At 45.3% G+C, this 24,075-nt stretch overlaps 1 protein-coding gene across 1 annotated transcript; it reads right to left on the bottom strand.

The window, feature by feature from the left end:
- Positions 1-1,420: 1,420 nt before the first annotated feature.
- Positions 1,421-23,778, bottom strand: LOC307242091 (amine sulfotransferase-like; the record flags this gene model as incomplete). Its single annotated transcript, XM_080016426.1, has 6 exons — positions 1,421-1,539; positions 1,640-1,814; positions 3,316-3,380; positions 3,717-3,843; positions 9,384-9,592; positions 23,625-23,778. 6 exons carry the CDS (start codon positions 23,776-23,778, stop codon positions 1,421-1,423), a joined length of 849 nt encoding a protein of 282 aa, XP_079872552.1.
- Positions 23,779-24,075: the final 297 nt, after the last annotated feature.

The raw sequence follows: 24,075 nt of genomic DNA, 5'->3' as shown, positions 1-24,075 counted from the left end.
GCTGAACCCGCTGGTGCTGGACCACGCCATACGCTTTCAATACCATAGTCCCCACCAGACTGTCTGTCAAGCTGAAGGAGCTCGGACTGAACACTCCGCTGTGTGCCTGGATCCTGGACTTCCTCTCAGCCCGGCCCCAGGTGGTTAGGATGGGGAAGCACATGTCCAGCTCCCTCACCCTGAACACAGGATCGCCCCAGGGCTGCGTCCTCAGCCCCCTACTGTACTCCCTGTACACACACGTGGCCAGGTCCAGGTCCAACACCATCATCAAGTTTGCTGATGACACCGTTGTCATGGGCCTGATCACCGACGGCGATGAGAAGGCCTACCGCGAGGAGGTGACTGACCTGTCACTCTGGTGCCTGGACAACAGCCTCCACCTAAACGTCAGCAAAACGAAGGAGCTGATTGTGGACTTTAGGCTTGGCTTACAACCGAGGACGCACGCACCGTTGGTGATTAATGGGACTTCTGTCGACAGGGTGAGCAGCTTCAAGTACCTGGGAGTCCACATCACAGAGGATTTACAGAGGATGGACTTTACAAACAGACAGTCTGGTGAGAAACCTTTACCACCTCAGGCAGCTGAGGAAATACCTGGTCTCGGTGAGGATCCTCAAGTCCTTCTACTGTGGAGCAGTGGAGAGCATCCTGACAGGCAACATCACGGACTGGTTTGGGAACTGTACTGCTCAGGACAGGCGGGCCCTGCAGAGGGTGGTGCGTTCAGCTGAACGTACCACTGGAACTACCCTCCCCTTCCTGCAGGACTAATACACCAGGAGGTGTAGTAGCAGAGCCCGCAGGATCATGAAGGATCCTCACCACCCCAACAGCGGACTGTTCCAGCTGCTGCGGTCAGGCAAGCGCCTCCGCAGTCACACAGCGAGAACAGAGAGACTGAGACGGAGTTTCTTCCCGCAAGCCATAAGAACTGTCAATGCTGACCTCACCAGGGGTCCTCACTGAGCCACACACATAGGCTCCACTACCTCACTGTACTGTATGTAGCATACTGTACCGCATACTGTATCGCTGTTCTGGGTTGTTCGGTATTGCTGCGCGGTTCAGCTGTTCTTCAAATGTTTGGATTACCTTGTATTGAAAACAACCGCAGGAGTAGGAGTAAATAAGGATCAAATCCCAACTTGAACTCAAAGTTGTACTGGATCCGTTAATCAACGTAAGTTGATTCTTTGTGCATGAATTCTTTATTGTCAAAGAATAAGTCAGAAGATCTAAATTGTCATGTAATACAAGTGTGCTCAAAATATGATCAAGGAAACAATACAATATGCAGAAAAGAGGTATGCACAGAGAATAATTTGGATTGGATTTGGATTCCAAGTCATGAGGTTACATTTTAAAAGCAAAAACAAATTCTAGGTCTTCAAACAGCATCCTGGTTAGATTTGAGCTACTGTTTGGTGTCCCAAATGAAAGCGATAGGCAGGTCACTCATCCTCTCCTCAAACACCTGATCAAAACACTTGTTCTGGGCCACTGTGAAGAAGTTCTTCCAGTCTCCTGCGATACCTTCACAGAAAACAAAAAATGCTGAATTGAAGTGCAGGATGCCGGTAGATATTTACACATGTTAGCCTCTTCCATCACATTACACATGATTCAAACTGACCTTTGCGCATTGTTGCGCTTTTGTAGCGTTGCTTCTCAAGCAAGTCTTTGTAATTTGCTTTGGGGTTCTTCTGCATGTTGTGGAAGGTAGACATTTCTACAACCTGATCGATGGCTTCTTCCGTCAGATTTTTGCCCAGAAATGCACAGAGCTTCACAACCTCCCCTCTGAGGTCCTAACAAAAGCAAAGATGCAGAAACAAAATGTAGATAATACTGTATTTAATACCATCGGGAACTAGTTTGTCACATTTAAACAGTGTTGTACTATAAACAAACAAAGGGTTAGGGTTAGGGTTAGGGTTAGGGTTAGGGTTAGGGTTAGGGTTAGGGTTAGGGTTAGGGTTAGGGTTAGGGTTAGGGTTAGGGTTAGGGTTAGGGTTAGGGTTAGGGTTAGGGTTAGGGTTTTTTTTTCTCAACATCCCGGTTTTCCCTGATCCCCGCTCTCATGGTAGGGTCACACCGCAGTCGACAGGGCGGGGCAAAGACAAGACAGAAACAGGCTGTAATGCATTTCAAATGGAGCTCGGCATCATCCGGGTGAAGGGGGCGGAGTGGTGACCGGCGACGAGCTGACGACTTCACAGAGGAAAAGTTGAGCGGGTTTCAACTTTATTCAAATGAGCAGTGCCCGGACCACTCCATAATTGTCAATCTGTTAAACTATCGATAAAAAAAGGAACACATAATTTTTTATTTCTCAAATAAGGATAATTCTTTATTTGAAGGTACGGATGGCAAGACGAGTTATGGAGTTTTTTCAAGAAGTAATTTGTTTTTCTAAGTAAACAGTTCCACCATTTTAATTATAAACAATGAAGACACTGCACCATCTATCTATATAATGTATATTAAATATGGAAAGGGAGAGAGGTTTGAAATTTTTGGTACGCCCACAACAACCAGTCAATTTTGAACCAACACACCCACAAATACCAGGGGCACAGAAGCCAGCGGTATGACCCTAGCGTTACACAGTCAAATTATTTTCTGGAGAATGCATACGTTCCTATGATCGATTGGTTTGTTCTTTATTCTTGGTCACTTGAGGTGACGGGGATATTTCCTCATCGGCTGGTGCTCTTCTGTTTTGTGAATATTCATCCATATTGACAGTTTACTGACCACAACTTGCTGGTAGTATCAGCCTGGTGGTATACTGTAGTACAAGCTCCATGGGCCTCTCACTTTCTGTGCGCACCCTGCAAAGATACTGCTCTGACTCCTGTCTTTCCACATTATTATTGCCAAATTGCTGAACAGCATATTGACATAATTAAATTGGGCCCTAATTTGACCCCATTAATTCTGTTCATGGTGGTGGAGGCTGGAGTCTCAGTTTACGATGGCAGGCAGTAGATTATTGATCCATAAAATATATCAAATGGCAGCCCCAGTCTCACTGATAAGAACAGAATACAATGGAAGTTTAGTTATTTCTACTGCTTTCTGACTCAGTCACTAGTTAGGTCCAAATCAAATGACTTAAAGCTGCATCATACTGTACTTCTGCAACTCCAAACGAAGCACAAGACTCTCTGTTATGTGAAAAATTGCTCAACACTGCCAGGTTTGTTTACAACAATTTCCTGGAATTTCTTCTAATAATGCAGCTTGAAAAAAAAAAAAAGAAAAATTATACTGAACCTTCAGCATCTCTTCTTAACTCATGAATACAATGTCCATTTGGTCTCTTGCTGTGTAATATTCTTGAACATGATCGAACCACGATCCCATGAAAACTGTTGAAGGAAGAAAGACGTCAGTCGCACAGATAACATATCTGCAAAACTGTCCGCTGTATTAAATGGTTTTCTGGTTGGTTTATTAAGTTCATGGAACAGCTGGGCCCTGGTTTCCCCCTCCCTTAAAATCCAGGAGAAGCCATCATTTGCCATCAAAAATGGCTCCACTCATTCATAATCCACATGGATGAATGGAGACCTAAACCTCACCAATATTCAATCCAAAGTTGCACCCCTTGCTTGAAGTGGAATAAATGTTATACCTTTTACCTTCTCAAATCTGGACAGTGGGTTTTGTTGAAATGTATTTTTCGGGCATGACATTAAACTTACCATTGCCATCCAGAAACTGTTCAAAAAAACTCTCAAAACTCTTTGGAGATTCCAGCATGTTCCAACTGAAACCAAAATGATAGAGGGACACCAGCACATCCTTGGGGTTCCTGGTGATGTACACTACCTGAAAATAAGAAGCCGTATTTTCATCAATAAATACATTGGATAAATATGTTTTGCCATTTGGCCATGTTTGCTATATTTATTGAACTTCTTGCCAAAGCAATCCAACAGAAATGAAAATATTGAGGGAATTATACCCCACAACCATCCTGACCATCCTTTCCCTTTTTGTCTGCTACCAGCTTCCTCTGCAAGACTGTTCTCCCTGGATTCACCTGCACTATTTCCCAGCCTCTGTTAAAGCTTCTGTCTGCCCCCTGTCTGCATTTGGGTTCTATTGTCAATACACATCCTGAGACTACAAGATCAGCCTTTACGCAGATTATGTGTTGCTATACCTACAAGATCCAATAAACTGCCTACAAAAAACGTTCAAAATAATTTAGCCATTCTCAGGAGTAGTGGACTAAATCTCCCATTTTACCTTTAGATGGTGACAGTAGGAAGGACAGTCCATCTGCTCCAATGAATGAACCCACCATTCACTTTAATTGGCTGAATAGCAACCCTCAAAAGTTAGCAATCTCTTCACTATGATCCCAACCTACCACCAACCGGGGACCAATAGCTGAACTTTTTCACCTATTTGTGCTTTGGTAGCTCTTCTGTGGGATCGGACCAGACACGCTAGACTTCGCTCCCCACACGCATCAATGAGCCCATCGGCGCCCACGACCCTGCCCTTTCACCAAAGTGTCCAACCTGAGCTGTCCCTCTAACGTACTCATTCTTAATCCTGTCCATCCTTGTCACTCCCAATGAAAATCTCAACATCCTCAACTTTGCAACCTTCAGTTTAGCCACCTGCCTTTTTGTCAGTGCCACCGCCTCTAAACCGTACAACATAGCTGGTCTCACTACCGTCCTGTAGACCTTCCCCTTCACTCTTGCTGGAACCCTTCTGCCACAGATCACAGGACACTCTTCTCCACCCACTCCATCCTGCCTGTACTCTCTTCTTCACCTCTCTCCCACACTCTCCGCTGCTTTGGATGGTCGACCCCAACTCATCCGCCGTCTCCACCTCCACTCCTTTCATTCTCAGCTTTTCGCCGCCCTCCCTCCCATTCAGGCACATGTATTGTGTCTTACTCCTGCTGACTTTCATTCCTCTTATCTCTAATAGATGCCTCCATTTCTCCAGGCTCTCCTCAACCTGCTCCCTACTCTCACTACAGATCACAATGTCATCCAAGAACATTATAGTCCATGGAGACTCCTGCCTGATTTCATCTGTTAACCTGTCCATCACCATTGCAAACAAGAAAGGGCTCAGAGCTGATCCTTGATGCAATCCCACCTCCGCTTTAACAGCCTTCGTCACGCCTACTGCACACCTTACTACTGTTTGCCTGCCCTCATACATATCTTGTACCACTCTTACGTACTTCTCTGCCACCCCTGACTTCCTCATGCAATACCGCACTTCCTCTCTCGGCACCCTATCATATGCTTTTTCTAAATCCACAAAGACGCAGTGCAACTCCCTCTGGCCTGTACTTTTCCACCAGCATTCTTAAAGCATTGAAGCATTTGAAGCATTGAAGCATTGAACATTGCATCTGTAGTACTCTTTCCTGACATGAAACCATACTGCTGCTTGCTGATCCCCACGCCTCTTAACCCAGCCTCCACTACCCTTTCCCATAGTTTCATGCTGTGGCTGATCAACTTTATTCCCCTGTAGTTACTACAGCTCTGTAAGTCTCCCTTATTCTTGAAGATGGGTACCAGTACACGTCTTCTCCACTCCTCTAGCATCCTCTCCCTTTCCAGGATGGTGTTAAACAGTATCATTTGGAATGCCACTGCCATATCATCTAAACCTTTCCATGCTTCCCCAGGTATGTCATTTGGGCTAACTGCCTTTCCACTCTTCAGCTTCTTTAATGCTGTTCTCACCTCATCCTTGCTAATTTGCTGCACTACTTGATCCACTATCCCCACATCATCCACTCTTCTCTCCCTCTTATTTTCTTCATTCATCAACTCCTCAAAGTACTCCTTCCACCTCCTCAACACACTCTGCTCACTAGTCAGCGCATTCCCATCATTATCCTTCATCACCCTAACCTGCTGTACATCCTTCCCAGCTTGGTCCCTTTGTCTGGCCAATCGGTACAAGTCCTTTTCTCCTTCCTCACTGTCCAACCTCTCATACAACTCGTTTTTTGCCTTTTCCTTTGCCTTTGCCATGTTCCTCTTCGCCTTGTGCAGCATCAGCTTGTACTCCTGTCTACTTTCTTCATCTCTCTGACTATCCAATGTCTTTTCGCCAACCTCTTCTGCTTTATGCTCTCCTGTACTTCCTCATTCCACCACCATGAGTACTTGTCTTCATTCCTCTTCCCGCATGCAACACTCCTCCTTTTTCAACTTCCACCATTTAATCTTTGGCTCTTCTTTCTCTCTCTTCCTTTTCTTGGCCTCCAGAGTCATCCTACAGACCACCATCTAATGCTGCCTAGTAACACACTTCTCTACCACCACTTAGCAGTCACTAATCTCTTTCAGATTGCACCTCCTGCATAAATTGTAGTCCACCTGTGCACCTTCCTCCACTCTTGTTTGTCACCCTGTGTTCCTCCCTCTTCTTGAAATACGTATTCATAACAGCCAATTCTATCCTTTTGGCGAAATCCACCACCATCTGTCCTTCCACATTCCTCTCCTTGACACCATACCTACCCATCACCTTCTCTTTTTTTTTTTTTTTTTTGTGTTGTCAGCATGCTGGGCATACAACACAGAGTATTTGTATGCCATTTGCATCCAGGACAGAGTTAGTCTGCAAGAGGAGTTCAAGTTCTCAACCTGCAATGCAACTCTTTATTAATTCTTAAATCATCAAGAACTGCTGCAATAACTCTGTCCTGTGGATGCCCTGTAGAATGACAAGAGCACAGTTTTGGTTATGGAGAGCCAACACCGACCCCCCTCTTTGGAGAACTATTCATCATGTATGAATCTATAAACAACTGATCACTACTCCAAGAGGGGGAGAATCACCACGGTGAGACAAATAAACATAGAAACAAACGACATTTACACAAAAACATGAACATTGGACAACATGTATTGAAAAACTGAATTAGGTCCAGGAAAACTGGAACTACAACTGGTCCCGTGGCCTCTTCCTGTCAAAGTTATGGCAGTAAATAAGGTAGGAAAGGAGAGGAAAGCACCCCGGTTGCTGGGGTGCACTCCAAGCAGGGGTGCGTGTGTGCATGTGTGCATGCGTGCGTGTGTGGGTGTGGGTGTGTGTGTGTAAGATGTCCACCGGTGAGTGTACATGACTTATCCACATTGGTACTTGTATAGAAGGTCGGTATTTTGTTGCGGCGCCTCCAGACAGCGCAAGGGGCCCAGAAGCCCCCCGAACTCCACAGCCCCGCGGACAACCCCTGGCTGCAGAAGACCCTCGGGCCCCCAGAGAAGCAACTTCCGCGCCCAGTCCGAGGAGCATGACCAAGACCCCCACGCCCACCCACGGCCGCACAAGGGGGGAGGGGGCCGCCCCACCGCAGCCCCGCCCGGCGCGAGTGCCAAGTGACCATACATGTAGCAGCAAGTGCCCAGCGCGGGGCACCCCGATGTTACATCCCCCCCCAGGCGATGCCGGCAGGCCACCAGGTATACTGCGCCCGCCGCAGAGAAGCCCCGCTGCAGAAGCAAAAGGCCAACAGCCGCCCCCCACACCCCAACCCACACCCCAATGACAGGCAGTCCCACCAGGAGCCCCAGAAGGCACCCGGCGGTGCTCTCCGCAGCCCCACCAGGTTGCAGCACATTACAAGCCAAGCCACCAGGCGCAAGCCGTCAGGACTCCAGCCAGGCCGGGAGAAGGGGCCCACCAGACTGCCCCCCGGCCAACCACGCCCCCACACCGACTCGCCAGCGACCGGCCACCCCAGAAAACCCCAGTGCTCAATGTGTGCTGTTGGTAACTGCAGTTAAAATTGCAGGGCTGGGGGTGCGAGTCCTTTAGGCAAGTCAAACCCAAATCACTCGCACCCCTCCTGTCTCGCAGACCCTGGTTCGATGGAGTGTTTGTCGGAGTAGGATTGCTGTGCCAATGCGTGTGTGTTTGAAGCTAATGTGAGTGGGATTAAAATTTTGGGACGGACTAGAAGCTTGGGCAGGAGCCTGACAGGCAAGATGGCAGCTGCCCGCCGCATCCCCACCCACATAGCTTGCACCCCGCTTTCCTGCAAGCCCTCGGCCTATTGTGTGGTATATTTGCTGAGTATGAGTTTTGGCACTGGGAGAGATGGGCGAGTCGTGACTGGATCCATCCAGGGGCGCAGCAGGCTGGGGAGCAACCACACGGATGACAGGAGACCGCCACCCACGAAGAAGGCCACATGGGGAGCCCTGTGCCCAGCACAGCCAGCCAGGTTCAGGACTCAGGTTGACAGGCCCAGACGGAACGCCCAACCAGCCCCGGCATGACGGGCCACCCCCCCCCCCCCCACGGGATGCAGAGGGACACGCAGGCCCAGCCACCCCACCGCAGGGCGGGCGACCCCCGCGGTGCGCCGACCCGCCGACCACGGGGCCCGAGACCCGAACCAGCGACCCACACGCCCCGCCCCCAGCCCAAGCCCCAGAACCCACAACCACGCCCGGAACCCACACACGGACGCCAGCTGCAGGTACTCCCCGGGAGCAAGTCTCGCCCCACCACCCCTGGAGACAGGCCAGCTCAGCTCAGGCAAAGGAGCGGGCGCCACCCCCCAGAGGACCCATCACCTTCTCGTCACCTATGTCTCTGATCCCTTCGCCAACATTGAGATCTTCTCCAACGACCACTCTCTCTCCCTTGGGGACACTCTCCACCACTACATCCAACTTACTAAAGAATTCTTCTTTCTCTTCCATCTCACACCCAACTTGGGGAACATATGCACTGACCACATTCATTAGAAACCCATCAATTTCCAGCTTCATGCTCATCACTCTGTCCGACACTCTCGTCACCTCCAAAACACTCTTGACACATCCTTCCTTCAAGACTATCCCTACCCCATTTCTCCTGCCATCCACTCCATGGTAGAACAGTTTGTACCAGGCTCCAATACTCCTGGCCTTACTCCCCTTCCACCTGGTCTCTTGTACACAGAGTACATCTACCTTCCTTCTCTCCATCATGTCAGCCAGCTCTCTCTCCATAGTGCCAACGTTCAAAGTTCCTACTCTCAAATCTACTGTCCTACAATTCTTCCTCTCATGCTGTCTCCGGACACCCCTTCCCCCTCTTCTTGTTCTTCGGCCGACAATAGCACAATTTCCACTGACACCCTGTTGGCTAACGGCACCAGTTGCGGTTGTTGTTAACCCGGGCATCGAACGATCCGGTATGGATTTCAGATTCATTGTTGTCTGCATGTTTGATTTGGCATGGGTTTTACACCGGATGCCCTTCCTGATGCAACCCTCTCTTTTTATCCGGGCTTGGGGCCGACACTGATGATACACTGGCTTGTGCACCTCCAGTGGCTGGATTCTATTAAGAGCATTGTAATTTTCCTAAAAACCCACCTTGACTCTCTTGGCTTGGATTCCATGTGGCAGCATGTCCACGGGGAGGTGCGTCCGAAACAGCCTGGGGTCAGGCCGGTCTCTGGCTGCGTTGTCTTGGACACTGGCCTCCAACCAAGGAACTCGCACTCTATTACTAGCGTCCTCTACCTGCTCGGGGTAGTAGAAATCCATTATCTGGACCAGAATCTGCTGCACCCATGCTGTACCTATACAAAACGACCGGAAAATAGACACAGCTGTCCAGTAATCTGTCCGTTGCAGGCGTTACATCTCTATGTCCCTTATTTGGGTTATACAGGTACTCCTCACTTAACGACCTACCTGTTGAATGACCGTTTGGACTGACGACCAGCTCTCTGACCAGTCAGTATTGTGCGCTGCGTACAATAATGTGGTGTCTCAGCATCAAACATCTCATACATACCCTTTATATACAGTACTATATACACTCTCTGTGACCCACCACAGCAAAAGCCGCCATCTCGCGCATTTCTAAAATAGCCAGGAGTAGCCAAATAAGTTGAAAAACCTTTCTTGAAGGAAAATTTGATCTTTCCAGATTCGTGTTCCTTTGTGTTTTTTTTTTAATCTCTCAACGCATTTTCAAAACCATTTTTGATAAAAAAATAGCAGAAAAATGTTAAACCGCAGAGTTAAATATTCCCGTTCGATAACATAGCAGTTCACTTACCGAGACGATGAACAGTGCTGAGCAATGCGAGAAAAAAAAGTCAAAAGCCGCCAAATGACCTAAGTCTGCGGTGGGTCACATATGTACTCTGTACACTATATACACTATATACACTATTCTGGTGGATGGGATGGCTCGAGCAGCCACAACTAATGCTTGTTGGTTGGCCAACGAGCGGCAAGTTTAGAACCCCATCCACACACTCAGTCAGAAGAGGGGACCTGTCATGGCATGTTCCATCTGCCCCTGGCTAATTCCACCTAGCCTCATCTCTACAATAAACTGGTCTTAACAACCCCCTTCATCTGTGTAACTGTGCCGAAGGTCCCTGGAAATGCCACTTGGGCAGCAGGTGGTGGCGAAACTGCCACAGTGGTGCTAAATGTAGCAGCGCAGCAATCACCATAGGTAAATGCTGGCAGCTAACTTCTCCGCCCTTCAGCCATCGCCGGGACCATGCAGCAGCCAGGCCACCCCTCCAAGCAGCCCACGCAGCAGCCATGTCTGGCCACGGCGTCACAAGCCAGCACAGCAGCCCGAGGCCCCACGCTCCGGAAGGGAGGAGGGGGCAGTTTGTCGGCGCCCTGGTGGAAGGATGCTGGTCGACCGTGCTGCTCCAGGGAACTCAGGTCCTCTGGGATGGGACCTGTAAATTGGGGGGGGGGGGGGGGGGGGTAGGCTTTGGCCTCAGTTTCGTGTTGGGGGTATGTGGGTGATGGGATGGCTTGAGCAGCCACAACTAACGCTTGTTGGTTGGCCAACGAGCATCAAGTTTAGAACCCCATCCACACACTCAGTCAGAAGAGGGGACCTGTCATGGCATGTTCCCTCTGCCCCTGGCTAATTCCACCGAGGCCTCTTCTCTACAATATACTGGTCTTAACAACCCCCCTTCATCTGTGTCTCTGTGCCGAAGGTCCCTGGAAATGCCACTTGGACGGCGGGTGGTGGCGAAACGGCCACAGTGGTGCCACGGGGCACGGGGAAGGGACACAGAAGGGCCGTCCGAAGACACCCTGGAGCCACCAGTGGTTCAACGGGCAGCCCCAGCACCAACCCTCTCCCGACTGGCAGCAGCAGCACCTAGGGGGTCCGGCGGAGGACCGGGGGAGAAGCAGCGCAGTCAACCACCACAGGAAACCGCTGGCAGCTAGCTTCTCCATCCACTAGGCATCACTGGGACCATCCAGCAGCCCAGCAGCCAGACCAACCCTCTCTCGACTGGCAGCAGCAGCACCTAGGGGATTGGGTGGAGGACCGGGGGTGAAGCAGCGCAGCAATCACCATAGGTAAACGCTGGCAGCTAGTGAGGTGTCTGGAAGGTTTGAGGTGAATAGGTTACTGAGCTCCCAAAGCTGAGATATAGTGCGGTCATAATATTAACTATGTTAGTATTAGATTTATTGCCTTGATGTCATACGAAGAACGAAAACAACAATGGTTCTATTGAGAGGTCCTATGGGAGAGGAATTTTGTTGATTCTTCCAGCTCGACCAGAGGAGGAAAGGTTTACATTTAGGACAGGATATAGGCTGAGCGGGCACCTATGGATTGGAACCAGATGTGGTATGTTATCTTTGTACAGCTTTAAAAGCGAGTGCAGAGCGTCACTTGGGAGAGATTCCATCTGGCTCGGGTCTCTCCCAGGACATCCATGGCAAGTCTGGTTTGATGCTGATTTGTGTAATAAAATCATTATTTTATTCGAGTCAGTGTCAGCGGTCACTCCTTCATTCTTCAACACATCACACCCATCAAGAAACTAAACTACAAAGTGGCATCACGAACAGGATCTGTTGGGCCTCATCTGCCGATGCTGCCTGCTCCAGCGAACTGCCGCTCTCAGGGTGAGTGACCTCTCAAAAAATTGAGCTGTTATGTGGGCTAGGAGCAGTATGTTTTTGGCAGGGAGACTACACTGAGATTATGCGGGGATGGAGATGATGTGTTGATGTGTGAAGTGAGTTTCCGTCTAAATTGGGGTTAATTAAGATGTAAAAGACGTAAATAAGGGGAATAAGAGAATAATAAGTGAAGAAAAAGAGAATTAAGTTGAAATAGAGAATAGAGATGAGAGAAATAAAAGTTAAGAGTTGAAATAGAGAATAGAGATGAGAAAAGTTAAAGGCTTAAAAGATGTTGAGAAAGTAGAAATAAAAAGTAATTGTAGAATGGCAGAATTAGTAGCCAAAAGTTATTTAAATAACCACGCAAGATAAACGAAGACAGGGCCCGTATCTCGTTAAACAGTAAGACATGTGTACATTAAATGCTGTGTGAAAGTTGGCCGAATGAAGATATAATATAGTCAAATCTAGGTAGGAAAAAACAAGAGGAAATAACCCTGGCCAGGGGAATTGACTTAAAATAAAATTATATGAATAAAGATGAAAAAGAAGAAAGTAAAGTGAAAAAAGAGATAAAAGTTAAAAGCCTAAAGTAAGATGAAAAGTGAAAAAGAGATAAAAGTTAAAAGCCTAAAGTGAGATGAAAAAGATAAAGTCAAATAAAAAGAGTTACAAGTTAAAGGCTAAAGATGAAAAATAAAGTTTGAGCTAAAGTAAGATGAAAAGGATAAAGTGAAATAAAAACAGTTACAAGTTAAAGGCTCAAAAGATGAAAAAATAAAGTTTGTAAAGAAAAGTGAGGAAAAACAGGGCAGAACCTGCTCTGGAGAACTAGTGAACATGCATGATGAGAGAATCTGATTAAAAAGAATTTGTTAAAAGTGTGGCCAAAGTAAAATTTTAAAAGTCTGGCCAAAGTGAAAATTTTGATGAAATTAGAAAAGTATAAATGAGTCGACGTAAAACATAAAGCTAAGCGCTGTTGAAGTCTCTGGGGATTAGATGTTCTGCTGGTCAGACATATCTTTCTTTTTCTTTTTTTCTTTTTGTGTGTGTGAGTGTGAAAGTGCCGCGGCTGCAGAGGTAGAAGAGCTTTGTGTAATGTTTTGTGTATGTGTATGTGATATAGAATATATGTGTTATTAAATAGGTATACATATGTGGTGAGCAGTTGAATAATACATAAAGAAAAACATTTCTTGCCCCTTTAGTGATAAACATATATGAGCCTGTATACGGACTTTGTAAAGTTGATAAACATATATGAGCCTGTTTAAGGACTTTTGATAAAAATATATGAGCCTTTCTTTAAGGACTTTTGATAAATATATATGAGCCTTTTTCTCTAAGGACGTTTGATAAATATATATGAGCTTTTTTTCCAAGGACGTTTGTGCATTTGATAAAGGTTATGAACCTTTACAGGACTTTATATATTTGATAACAAAATGAGCCTTCTGAAGGACTAGAGCCACAGTCTGCCTACACATACATGAACACATCCAGAAAAGAAAAGAAAATCTCCTGCTCTGAATTGGAAGGAGGATTTGTGATTTGTTTGATTGGCGTGTGGGTTTTTTTTTTTCTTTTTCTTTTTATGCTTGGGGTGTGTGTGGCGGTGATTTCTGTGAATCCTGTCTGGTTAAAAGAGCAGATGGTCTTGTTGGGGTGAAGGGAGACTCTGGTTCTTGATGCAAGAAAAGAGGTTTTGTGTTTCGACTGCTGAGAGAAAACAGCTTTGATTTACGAGTGCGTGTAACTGCATTGAGCTGGGCTGTCCCTACGGGAGCCAAAACAGGATGTTCACTCGCTGACGACCAGTCCATACTGGAAGTCTTTGCTAAACATAAGAGGTGGAGCAAGGGGTGGTGCTTCACACAAGAGTGGAATTTAGTTAACTCCTCCTGACAAGAGGGGCTGGTGAGCCCCCTCTCTACTCTTTTCTCTCAGTAGTTAGAAGAAAGAATAAAAAGGATAAAATACAATTAAATAGATAAATAGAATAAAAATAATAGAATAAAATAAAAATAAATAGATAAATAGAATAAAAATAACTAATTAAAGGTGATATCAGATTGACTAATATACTCTTTGGACTTCAAATGCATTGCATGATTAAAAGTAACCATTGCTTTATTTCAAGTGTGCGCAAAATAAAAAGCTGATAATGTATGTCACACTGAATTGTATTACAGTGTGTATAAGAATTTAGAGTGAGCCTAAGGCATTGAACTCTTCTGTTGTTCTTTTTCTTTTTTCTTTCTTCCTCTCTTTTACTATGCTGAGTGAAAGCTGGGGAAAGACAGAAAAGATGGAATGAGTCTGAACTGAATCATCCATAGGGCAGATGACAAGACATCTGGCAGATCTTCACAGACACGAGGCTTGCGGATGACAACGTTCTGGAATCCTGAATCCATCCAAATCAATTAAAGGCCAGTACGGTTTTATCCACAAACTCTTTCAACAGACCTCACCTGCATTTACCTATATGCCTATAAATTTAGTTACAATAAATGTGTTTAGCTTGTTTTCACATATGGGTTTGTAGTAGTTCTTTTTCATACATTGCATTTGCAATTATTTAGTGAGAGACTTGGCAACAGACTGACCAATTAAGGCATTTGCCTAATTAATGGAGTATTATTGATTAATTGATTGATCACATATGGAAAAGCTGATTTGATTTAAATACTGTTCGGTGAATATTGGTTTCATTATCTGGGTATGATTTATCTATGCTGTTTTGAGAATGAACACTGATGTAATTTTGATAATTGAACATAAATGAGGGTGATCAGATGCATCAGATAGTGAACAAGTGAATTGGCTTTCACAAGTGGGAAGCGATTGGTCTCCTTTGGGGTTGGCAAATTCAGCTGTTGTTGGTTGAGTGTGATTACACGGTGCTTTATAAAGACATTTTTAAAATAATTCAAATTGATTTATAATAAAAGAAAAATAAGAGAGTCATTAGGATGTCAAAAATGGATACTAAAATCACAAAAGTAATCACTCCTATTGACGTAGTGCAAAAGAACAATCCCCTTATTAAAGATATTGCAAAAATATCAGGAAAATGGAGCAAGCGTTGGCCAGACATTGAACAACCATGGCCAGTTGAAGGAACTCTTAACCCGGATGTGATTAAAACAATGCAGGTGCTTGTGTCCACATATAAGGTAAATCAAAAGAAAGGCAAGAAAGGAAAGAGACGCACGGAGAAAAGACAAACAGAACTTGGCGTTCTGCAACTGTTTGCAAAGGAGGGACAGACATGGTTCGAAGCTGCAAAGGAAAAAAGAGAACAAAGTAGACAAGAAATAAAGAAGAATGAAAAGGAAACAGAAAAATTGATGGAGAAGATTACCACGCCCTTCTCACATACAGCATCTTTACAGAAGCCCCCGCCTTATGAGAAGGAGGTGAAGTTTACTGATGTTTATCCCCAGCTCCCAGTGATTACACAGGAAGGCAACTATCTCTGCAAAGATGAAGATGAGCAAATAATAGAAATGGGCAAGGCTACAACAACCATAAAGATGTATCCAAGCTCCAACAATACCAAGAGAAGGAACCGTCTGGGAAGCCAACAACGAGTCAGAAGTCTGGAAATAGGAGAAGAGATTGGGAGTGACTCTGACGAAGCTATTGGAGGATACGACCCAGCAGTCAGACGGATGTTGGCTAAAGCAGAGAAAAAGGGAGATCGACCAGTGAGGAAAATGTCACCAGGAACGGACGACACGGATGAAAGTGAACAGGGTGAAAGCGATGAAGAATCGGAGAAAGAAGGTCCTTCCTGTTTTCAACCATTAGCAGCCAGCACTGTGGTAGGAGATGACAGACGCATGATTTTAAGAGAGATTGAGAGGAGTATAGACAGATGCCTGGAGGACATAAGTGACTCCACCTGTCCAGAAGTTCAACAAGTATTGGAAAGGCAATTACACGAATTGCAAATAACAGAGAAGAAACTCCAGAAGAAAAAGCCTCAAAAGCCAGACACGTTGAGGTATGGGTTACGTCCAAGAAAAGGAAAGAGACCCAACAAAATGTGTCCAGTGATAATTCGAGGACAAAACTTAGAATACAAGCCTTGGCAGAATACAGATATGTCTAACATACTTGAAAAGTTACCCACTCTTCAAGATGGAGCACATCCATGGATCTCAAAGCTGGAAGAGGTTTTGGTGGGAACACAGCCTGCCATGGGAGATATTAAGAGACTTCTGGCTAGCCTCATTGGAGTCCCAGCTATGGAAGAGATCCTGCAGACGGCAGGCCTTAACAGATACGTGGCAACTGCTGTATATGACCCAGAATTGTTTGCTGCAAGCAGAGGTCGAATGTGGAGAGCATTGAAAGATGCTTTTCCAACAAACGTACACCCGGACAACATCTTTATCGAGGCATTGGGCCCACAGGAAAATCCAAGAGCTTATGTGTCAAGAACTCATCAAGTGTGGAGAAATGTCACAGGAAATGATCCAGAACTGAATCAAATGGAGAAATCGATTCTCCGAGCTAAAATACAGAAGGGGCTGCCTCTACAAGTGAGGAGCAAATTGGCCGAAGTGGTTGGTCTTGGAAGCATGACCAAAAGTGTTTATACGGACCACATAGCACATCAAGTAGAGCTATATCGGAAAAAGGAGCATGACCAGAAGGAACAGGACCAGGAGACTCTCAGAAAACTCAACCAAATACAGTTGGTGGATAACAAGAAGAAGGAAAAGAAACAAGCTGTGGTTATGCAGAGCCAGTCACAATCAAATCAAGTACCACCACAACCACAGCAAGAACAGATTCAGGTTCTACCACCTGTGGTCCCCACTGTCTCCTTTCCACAGCCAGTTTTTGACCAACCACAAACATGGAGAGGAAGAGGCCAAGGAAATTTAGGAAGAGGAAGAGGAGGAAATTTCCAACAGTCTCAAGGAGCGTGTCATAATTGTGGACAACAAGGTCATTTTGTACGTGACTGCTACAAGTTCAGAGGAGGCTTCAGAGGAGGCTTCAGAGGAGGCTTCAGAGGAGGCTTCAGAGGACAACCACAGCCACCCAGAGGACCAGCGAACCCTTACAGGGGTCCGGAACCTGGTTTCTAGGGGTGCCCAGAAGACTCGAAAGGGAGGTGTCAGCTGGTAGTATCAGGGCCGGAGCAAGATCCAAAAATAGAGGTGAAAATAAATGATAAGTCATTGGAAGTAATGGCAGATTGCGGAGCAGCAATCACCTGTGTTCGGCCTGAAGATGCTATACATCTCCCCATGTCTGACCAATTGGTACGGACAATCGGGTTTGAGGGTGTGAAACAGCTGATTCCTCTCACAAAACCAATTGAGCTCTGCTGTAGAAATCGGAAAATCACACTACCTATTTTGGTGTCAGAACGTACGCCCATTGCACTCTTGGGAAGAGATGCTATGTGCAAACTAAATTGCACAATACGGTGTACACCGGACGGCTGTCTGGTGGATGTGCCACCTGATGTCTACCACCAATTATTTAGCGCACCAGAGACCGAGACTTCTTCAGTATATTGGATTGGAAATCTTAGTCCAGAGCTATTAGAGCCAGCCAAGCTGTGGGAGAAGTTCATTGTGGCAAATATGCCTGATGCTAAGCCCCCTGAGTATCCACATCACTGCACGTTGAAATATTTCAAGAAAACTGACCAATTGGATCCAGAAGAATGGTTGAGTAGTCAACCGAAGCATGTTCAGCTGACCTCATGCTGCATAATTGTGGGACCACAAGGAGCAGCTATGAAGATAAACACCAATGAATATCTTGAGAAAGAGTATGACATTGTGAAAAGTGTGCCACATGTGACTTTAATGGTGGCTGAAGGATTTGAGCAGAAGCAAATAGGAGAAATGATGGCAGAAGCTGAGGAAGCCATTTTTTCACCAATAATGGAGAATCTTGCTATCTGGATAAGTGAAGAACAGAAGTTCATGAAAATCATGATTTCAGCTCAAGGACAAGGACAACCACAAGTGATACAGATGACACATGAGTCAATGTTCAGCGCTAAATTGGACTCAGACAGCATGAGAGAGGAGATGCTGCAACAAATTCCAGAATGTTTGTGGTCACGACATAGTACGGACATCGGACTTGTGAAGTCAGCCCAACCGGTGAGAGTTGAACTGAGACCAGGAACCAAACCTCCTTGGAAGAACCAATATCCACTAAAGGAGGAGGCAATCAAAGGGATTGAACCACAAATTGAAGGACTGTTAAAAGCAGGTGTAGTGGAAATATGTTTGGATCCTCAGAGCAATACACCTATATTGCCTTTAAAGAAACCAGATGAGTCCTATCGCTTGGTACATGATTTAAGAGCGATAAATGAAGTGGTGCAGGATTTTCCAGCAGATGTACCAGATCCACATACCTTGTTAGCCCAAATTCCTCCAGAGGCTACACACTTCACAGTGTTGGATTTGTGTGGAGCATTTTTCAGTGTTCCATTGAGCGAAGAAAGTCAAGGATTGTTTGGGTTCACGTACAAAGGACAAACCTTCAAGTACAAGAGGCTCCCTCAAGGATTCAAACACAGCCCTCACATTTTCAATAAAGTATTGCAGGATGACTTGGCTGGAATTGATCAGATCTTGAAAAGTACTGTCATTCAGTATGTGGACGACATCGTCATCTGTTCACCGGATAAGGAAACATGCCATGAGGATTCAATCAAACTGTTACAGCAATTGGCAGACAAAGGTCACAAGGCCTCTCAGAAGAAGCTACAGTATTGTCAAGAAAAAGTTGTTTATTTGGGTCAAACAATAACCCATGGACACAGAAGCATCTCTGAGAGTAATTTGGAAGCCATTCGAACGGCACCAAAGCCTAGAACAGTCAGAGAGATGATGACATTTCTTGGCATTGCGGGATATTCTTCAGCCTGGGTAGAAGATTATGCCTGCCTAACAGGGCCTTTGAGAGCCATGATAAAAGAGACTGGGAATGCTCAACTCCATTGTAACCTCACCTGGACCCAGGAAGGTCTTATGGCATTTGAAACGATCAAACAGAGGCTACAAGAAGCTCCAGCGCTAGCGCTGCCAGACTACTCTAAGAACTTTTTGCTGTATGTGGCCACGTCCACTGGAGGCAAATATGCATGTGCAGTTCTTTGTCAGCCAACAGGTACAGGGACAAGTCCTCAACCTGTGTCGTATTATTCTACTGCCTATTCAGAAGTAGAATCGGGGCTACCACTGTGCTACAGAGCAATGGTGGGAGTTTATCTAATGTATGAGAAAGCATCATCAGTAACTATGGGTTACCCAGTGACAATTCTTACCCATCATAGTCTCAGAAATCTTTTGAACTTCGGTAAATGTACATTGACTATGTCTAGGCTAAGAGACTATCATAGGCTCTTAGAGCAGGAAGATGTCATCTTAGTAAGGTGCGTCACGGTAAATCCAGCTGATAATTTACCAACACCAGGGGATGGAGAGCCACATGATTGTATTCAGGAAGTAGAGAGATATGCAAAGCTCAGATCAGACTTGCAAGCTTTCCCACTTCATGTGTCAGATGTGGAGTATTGGACTGACGGGTCCTGCTATCGAATAGGAGACACATTGAGTGCTGGTTATGCAGTAGTCAAAGCCCAGGGAACTGAATTTGTTGTTGAGAAAGCAGAAGTAATACCACAACCTGCTTCTGCACAGCTTGCTGAGCTTGTGGGCCTGACTGAAGCTTGTCTATTGGCCGAAGGCAAGCGAGTGACAATATATACAGATTCGGCATATGCACATAATGTGTGTCATTTATTTGGATCAGTGTGGAAAAATCGAGGATTTAAGAAAACCGATGGTTCTCCGATACAGCATCATGCCCAAATAATGAAATTGTTGCATGCAATGATGAAACCAAAGGAAATAGCTGTAGCTAAGTGTGCAGCACACAAAATGGACACGTCAAGGGTCACACAAGGTAACAAAGCGGCTGATGAGGCTGCTAAAGCAGTTACAGGAGCAAACAAAGCAGGCAAGGTTCTTCTGGTCACTCATGAAGTGGACTTGGAAGATAAAATCACGCTCAGAGATGTGATCGCGATGCAAGAGGCGGCGTCAGCCATCGATAAACAATTATGGTTGGACCGAGGGGCCACACAAGATTCTACTGGTCTGTGGAGAAATCATGAAGGACTGATGGTAGCACCCCCTGACCTACTAGGTCTGATGATTCAGGAAGCACATGGGTTAGCCCATGTTGCAAGGGGGGAGGTAAGGAGAAAGATCACGAAAGAGTATGGTTTTTGGGCACCGTACTTGCTTGAGCAAATTGATTATGTCATAGGCAGATGCACAATCTGTCTTAAAAATAACGTTCGGAGGGGTGTGTTGAGTCCACCCGGTCACATTCCAACTCCGACAGGTCCTATGCGTGAGTTGGTTGTGGATTTTGTTGACATGATAAGACCAATAGGAGGTAAAAGATACATGCTAGTCGTCGTGGATAGATTTTCACGGTGGCCTGAGGCATGTCCAACCAAGCGTAAAGATGCTCAGTCGGTTGCCAAGTTCTTGTGTCGTGAGGTCATAAGCAGGTGGGGACTTCCAGATCGGATATCCTCAGATAATGGGAAAGAGTTCGTGGATAGAACAGTAAAATTAATTCTGCAAAAATTGGGAATTAAACAACGTTTAGGAGCTGTTTATCATCCACAAAGCCAAGGAGTTTGTGAAAAAATGAATGGTGTGCTGAAAAATCGCATTGTTAAAATCTGTCAGCATACAAGTCTGAATTGGGTAGAGGTGTGTAGTTAGGAGCTAACACTTGTAGAGAAATACCCATTCTAAATATCTGATTCCATCATTTACTCAACACTATTGTTAACAAGGGAAATACATGGACAAAGGGGGGAAAGGAAAAAGTTAATCATATGTTGGAATAATGTTAAAGTATAATGCAAAAGTGAAATTATTATACTGTATTTGATGTATGTGCAAGATACTGGCTGGTGATTCTTTCTTTCAGGACCAGTCAGAGGATGGCTGTGTCCAGAGATCCTAACTGCCTAATGGACTTGAACATTCAAACATGGACACTCGAAAATGGACGGCGGACCCTGAATGAAGACATCATGATCAGGAGTGTTGAGTGAAATATCATTAAAAGTTGATGGTGTTAAAAAGCAACAGTTTAATACATACATGTGTGTCCTGAATGTTTTTATAATATTGGAGTTTGTTTACTACAATGTAACCTGTATTATTGATGAATATCCTGTACTCTACGCTAGATATTTTTAGCAAGACATATTACTTTGATTTGCTATTGTTTTCTTTGAGGTGTCTGTAGTAGGATGAAGTGAATACATTGGGACCTCAGGTATTTTCTTTTTTTTTGCGGTTTTTGAGGGACATTGGTGCTAGGCAGGGAAAGGTCCACTGGAAGGTCCGATGGGTCGACCAGCCTGACTTTGGACAAATTTTTTGATTTATTTCTGAGGCTCTTAATGTATGCATTTATATGTAACATCCTATACAGTAGTCTAAACCCTTCGTCTTTTTCTGTTAATTGATTTGGAGTACCTTAGGTGGTTGCCTGGGGCAGAGGGACCGTGAGAGAATTTTCCTGTCTTGATTGATTGATGGATGTTCTAAGAAATGAAGCTGCCAGATGGGTTTTTCGCTCTCACACTCCACAAATTTGCTGTATTGCTATGACTAAGCATGGTCAGAGGGGTATATTATAACCAATTGTGTTTGTTATTAAGTGATTTCTGTTAAGCCAATCAACATCGTATGTTCAATTACTCTTCTCTCTGTCGAGACTTTGTGTAGTCTCGAAGGGGGGAATATGAGGTGTCTGGAGGGTTTGAGGTGAATAGGTTACTGAGCTCCCAAAGCTGAGATATAGTGCGGTCATAATATTAACTATGTAAGTATTAGATTTATTGCCTTGATGTCATACGAAGAACGAAAACAACAATGGGTCTATTGAGAGGTCCTATGGGAGAGGAATTTTGTTGATTCTTCCAGCTCGACCAGAGGAGGAAAGGTTTACATTTAGGACAGGATATAGGCTGAGCGGGCACCTATGGATTGGAACCAGATGTGGTATGTTATCTTTGTACAACTTTAAAAGCGAGTGCAGAGCGTCACTTGGGAGAGATTCCATCTGGCTCGGGTCTGTCCCAGGACATCCATGGCAAGTCTGGTTTGATGCTGATTTGTGTAATAAAATCATTATTTTATTCGAGTCAGTGTCAGCGGTCACTCCTTCATTCTTCAACACATCACACCCATCAAGAAACTAAACTACACTAGCTTCTCCACCCTGCTGCCATCGCCGGGACCATCCAGCAGCCAGGCCACCCCTCCAAGCAGCCCTCGCAGAAGCCATGTCTAGCCACGCCGTCAGAAGCCAGCACAGCAGCCTGAGGCCCCACGCTCCGGAAGGGAGGAGGGGGCAGTCTGTTGGCGCCCTGGTGGAAGGCCGGTCGACCTTGCTGCTCTGGGGAACTCATGTCCTCTGGGATGGGACCTGTAAATTGGGGGGGGGGGGGGGGGGGGCTAGGCTTTGGCCTGGAATGGCCTCAGTTTGTTTTTGGGGGTATGTGGGTGATGGGATGGCTTGAGCAGCCACACCTGACGCTCATTGCTTGGGACGCTCATTGGTTTAAAACCCCATCCACACATTCAGCCAGGACAGGAGCCCCGTCATGACATGTTCCATTTGCACCTGGTTAATTCCACCTGGCCCCATCTCTACAATAAACCGGTCCTAACAACCCCCCTTCATCTGTGTCTCTGTGTCGGAGGTCCCTGGAAGAGCCACTTGGTGGCATGTGGTGGTGAAAACTGCCACAGCTATATACTGTATACACTATATAGACGCCCCATTAAAATAATAACATAATAACATGGGTCCTTGCTTATCGACCAATTCGCTTAACGACCTTGTCCAAGGAACAGAACATTACATTTAGCAGACGCTTTTATCCAAAGCGATATAATTGTTCAAACACCGATGGACGCAGCCATCAGGAGCATTTAGGGGTTAAGCGTCTTGCTATGTAAACATAAATCTCTCTTACAATGTCAATTCTAACATGGAAGAACAAGATCACATTTGGTCCTGTTTAATCTTCTATGGCGATGAAAAATAACTACAGGGGAGCCTGGAGGTGCATTGTAAGGGATTGGAATTCGCGTCTGCCAGGTCATTTACAAGTTCCTGTGAATTCACTGTTTGATGTAACATCCAGGGAGACAGTTGAGAGACACAGACTTGTAAATGACTTCTGACCCAAGCCACACCCTCTGTTGTTGTATAAAGCCCCCTTGATCAGAAATAACATTAGACTGGTCTGAACACTGCTTTGGAGCAGTACTGAACCTTGCTCTTTATTCTGCAGAATAAATAATCTTGAATATTCTCAGTTTTTGTTTTCTTGTAGCAGGCAGATTAACCTCACCAATCATAGCAGAAGAATTTCTTCCACAACTTGGACTGTATGCTTTTACAATGCGGCCATTACTGTATTCTAAAAATAATTGACTTAGTTCAGAAAACTGGAAATGTGACTCATCGCTGTCACTACATAAATATATATATATATAGTCTCCACTTAGCTTTCTAAATCATAATAATTAGAACATGGATGCACATCCAGCAAACCTGTTCTTGTCTAGTGTGAGAACCTGGAAGTGAGCCACCCACCTGACTTGGGATATGCAACAAGGAAAATATCAGAAGGCCAAATTTCGACATGCTGGAGAGCATCGAGGTCCTTCGGCAGTAGCCCTTCTTGCACAACAAAGTTCTTCTTTTTGTAACTGAACAGGTAGGGGCTCACTAATTCCAATGAATCCATCACGGACTTTGAAACTAAGAAAAGCAAAGTCACAAGTTAATACAGAAATTAAATAACAGTAAAATAAGGCAAGACAAATTTATTTTCTATAGCACATTTCATACACAAGGGCTACTCAAAGTGCTTTACACAAGGCATAAAATACATTTTAGATTTCTATAGTTCAGAATGTGTGGGTCGTATTTGCTGCTTCTTATATAAAATCACCACTTAAACCTTCTCACACTTATCTCTTCTCCTTTGCTCGTTGAAAACCAGTAAGCAGTAAAGATGAAATGCAATCTTTTTCTGTGGTGC

Source organism: Zeus faber, assembly GCF_960531495.2.
Source record: "Zeus faber genome assembly, chromosome: 16".
NCBI lineage: Eukaryota > Metazoa > Chordata > Actinopteri > Zeiformes > Zeidae > Zeus > Zeus faber.
The sequence above is the reverse complement of the archived record's forward strand: the minus strand, read 5'-3'. Positions and strand labels throughout refer to the sequence as shown.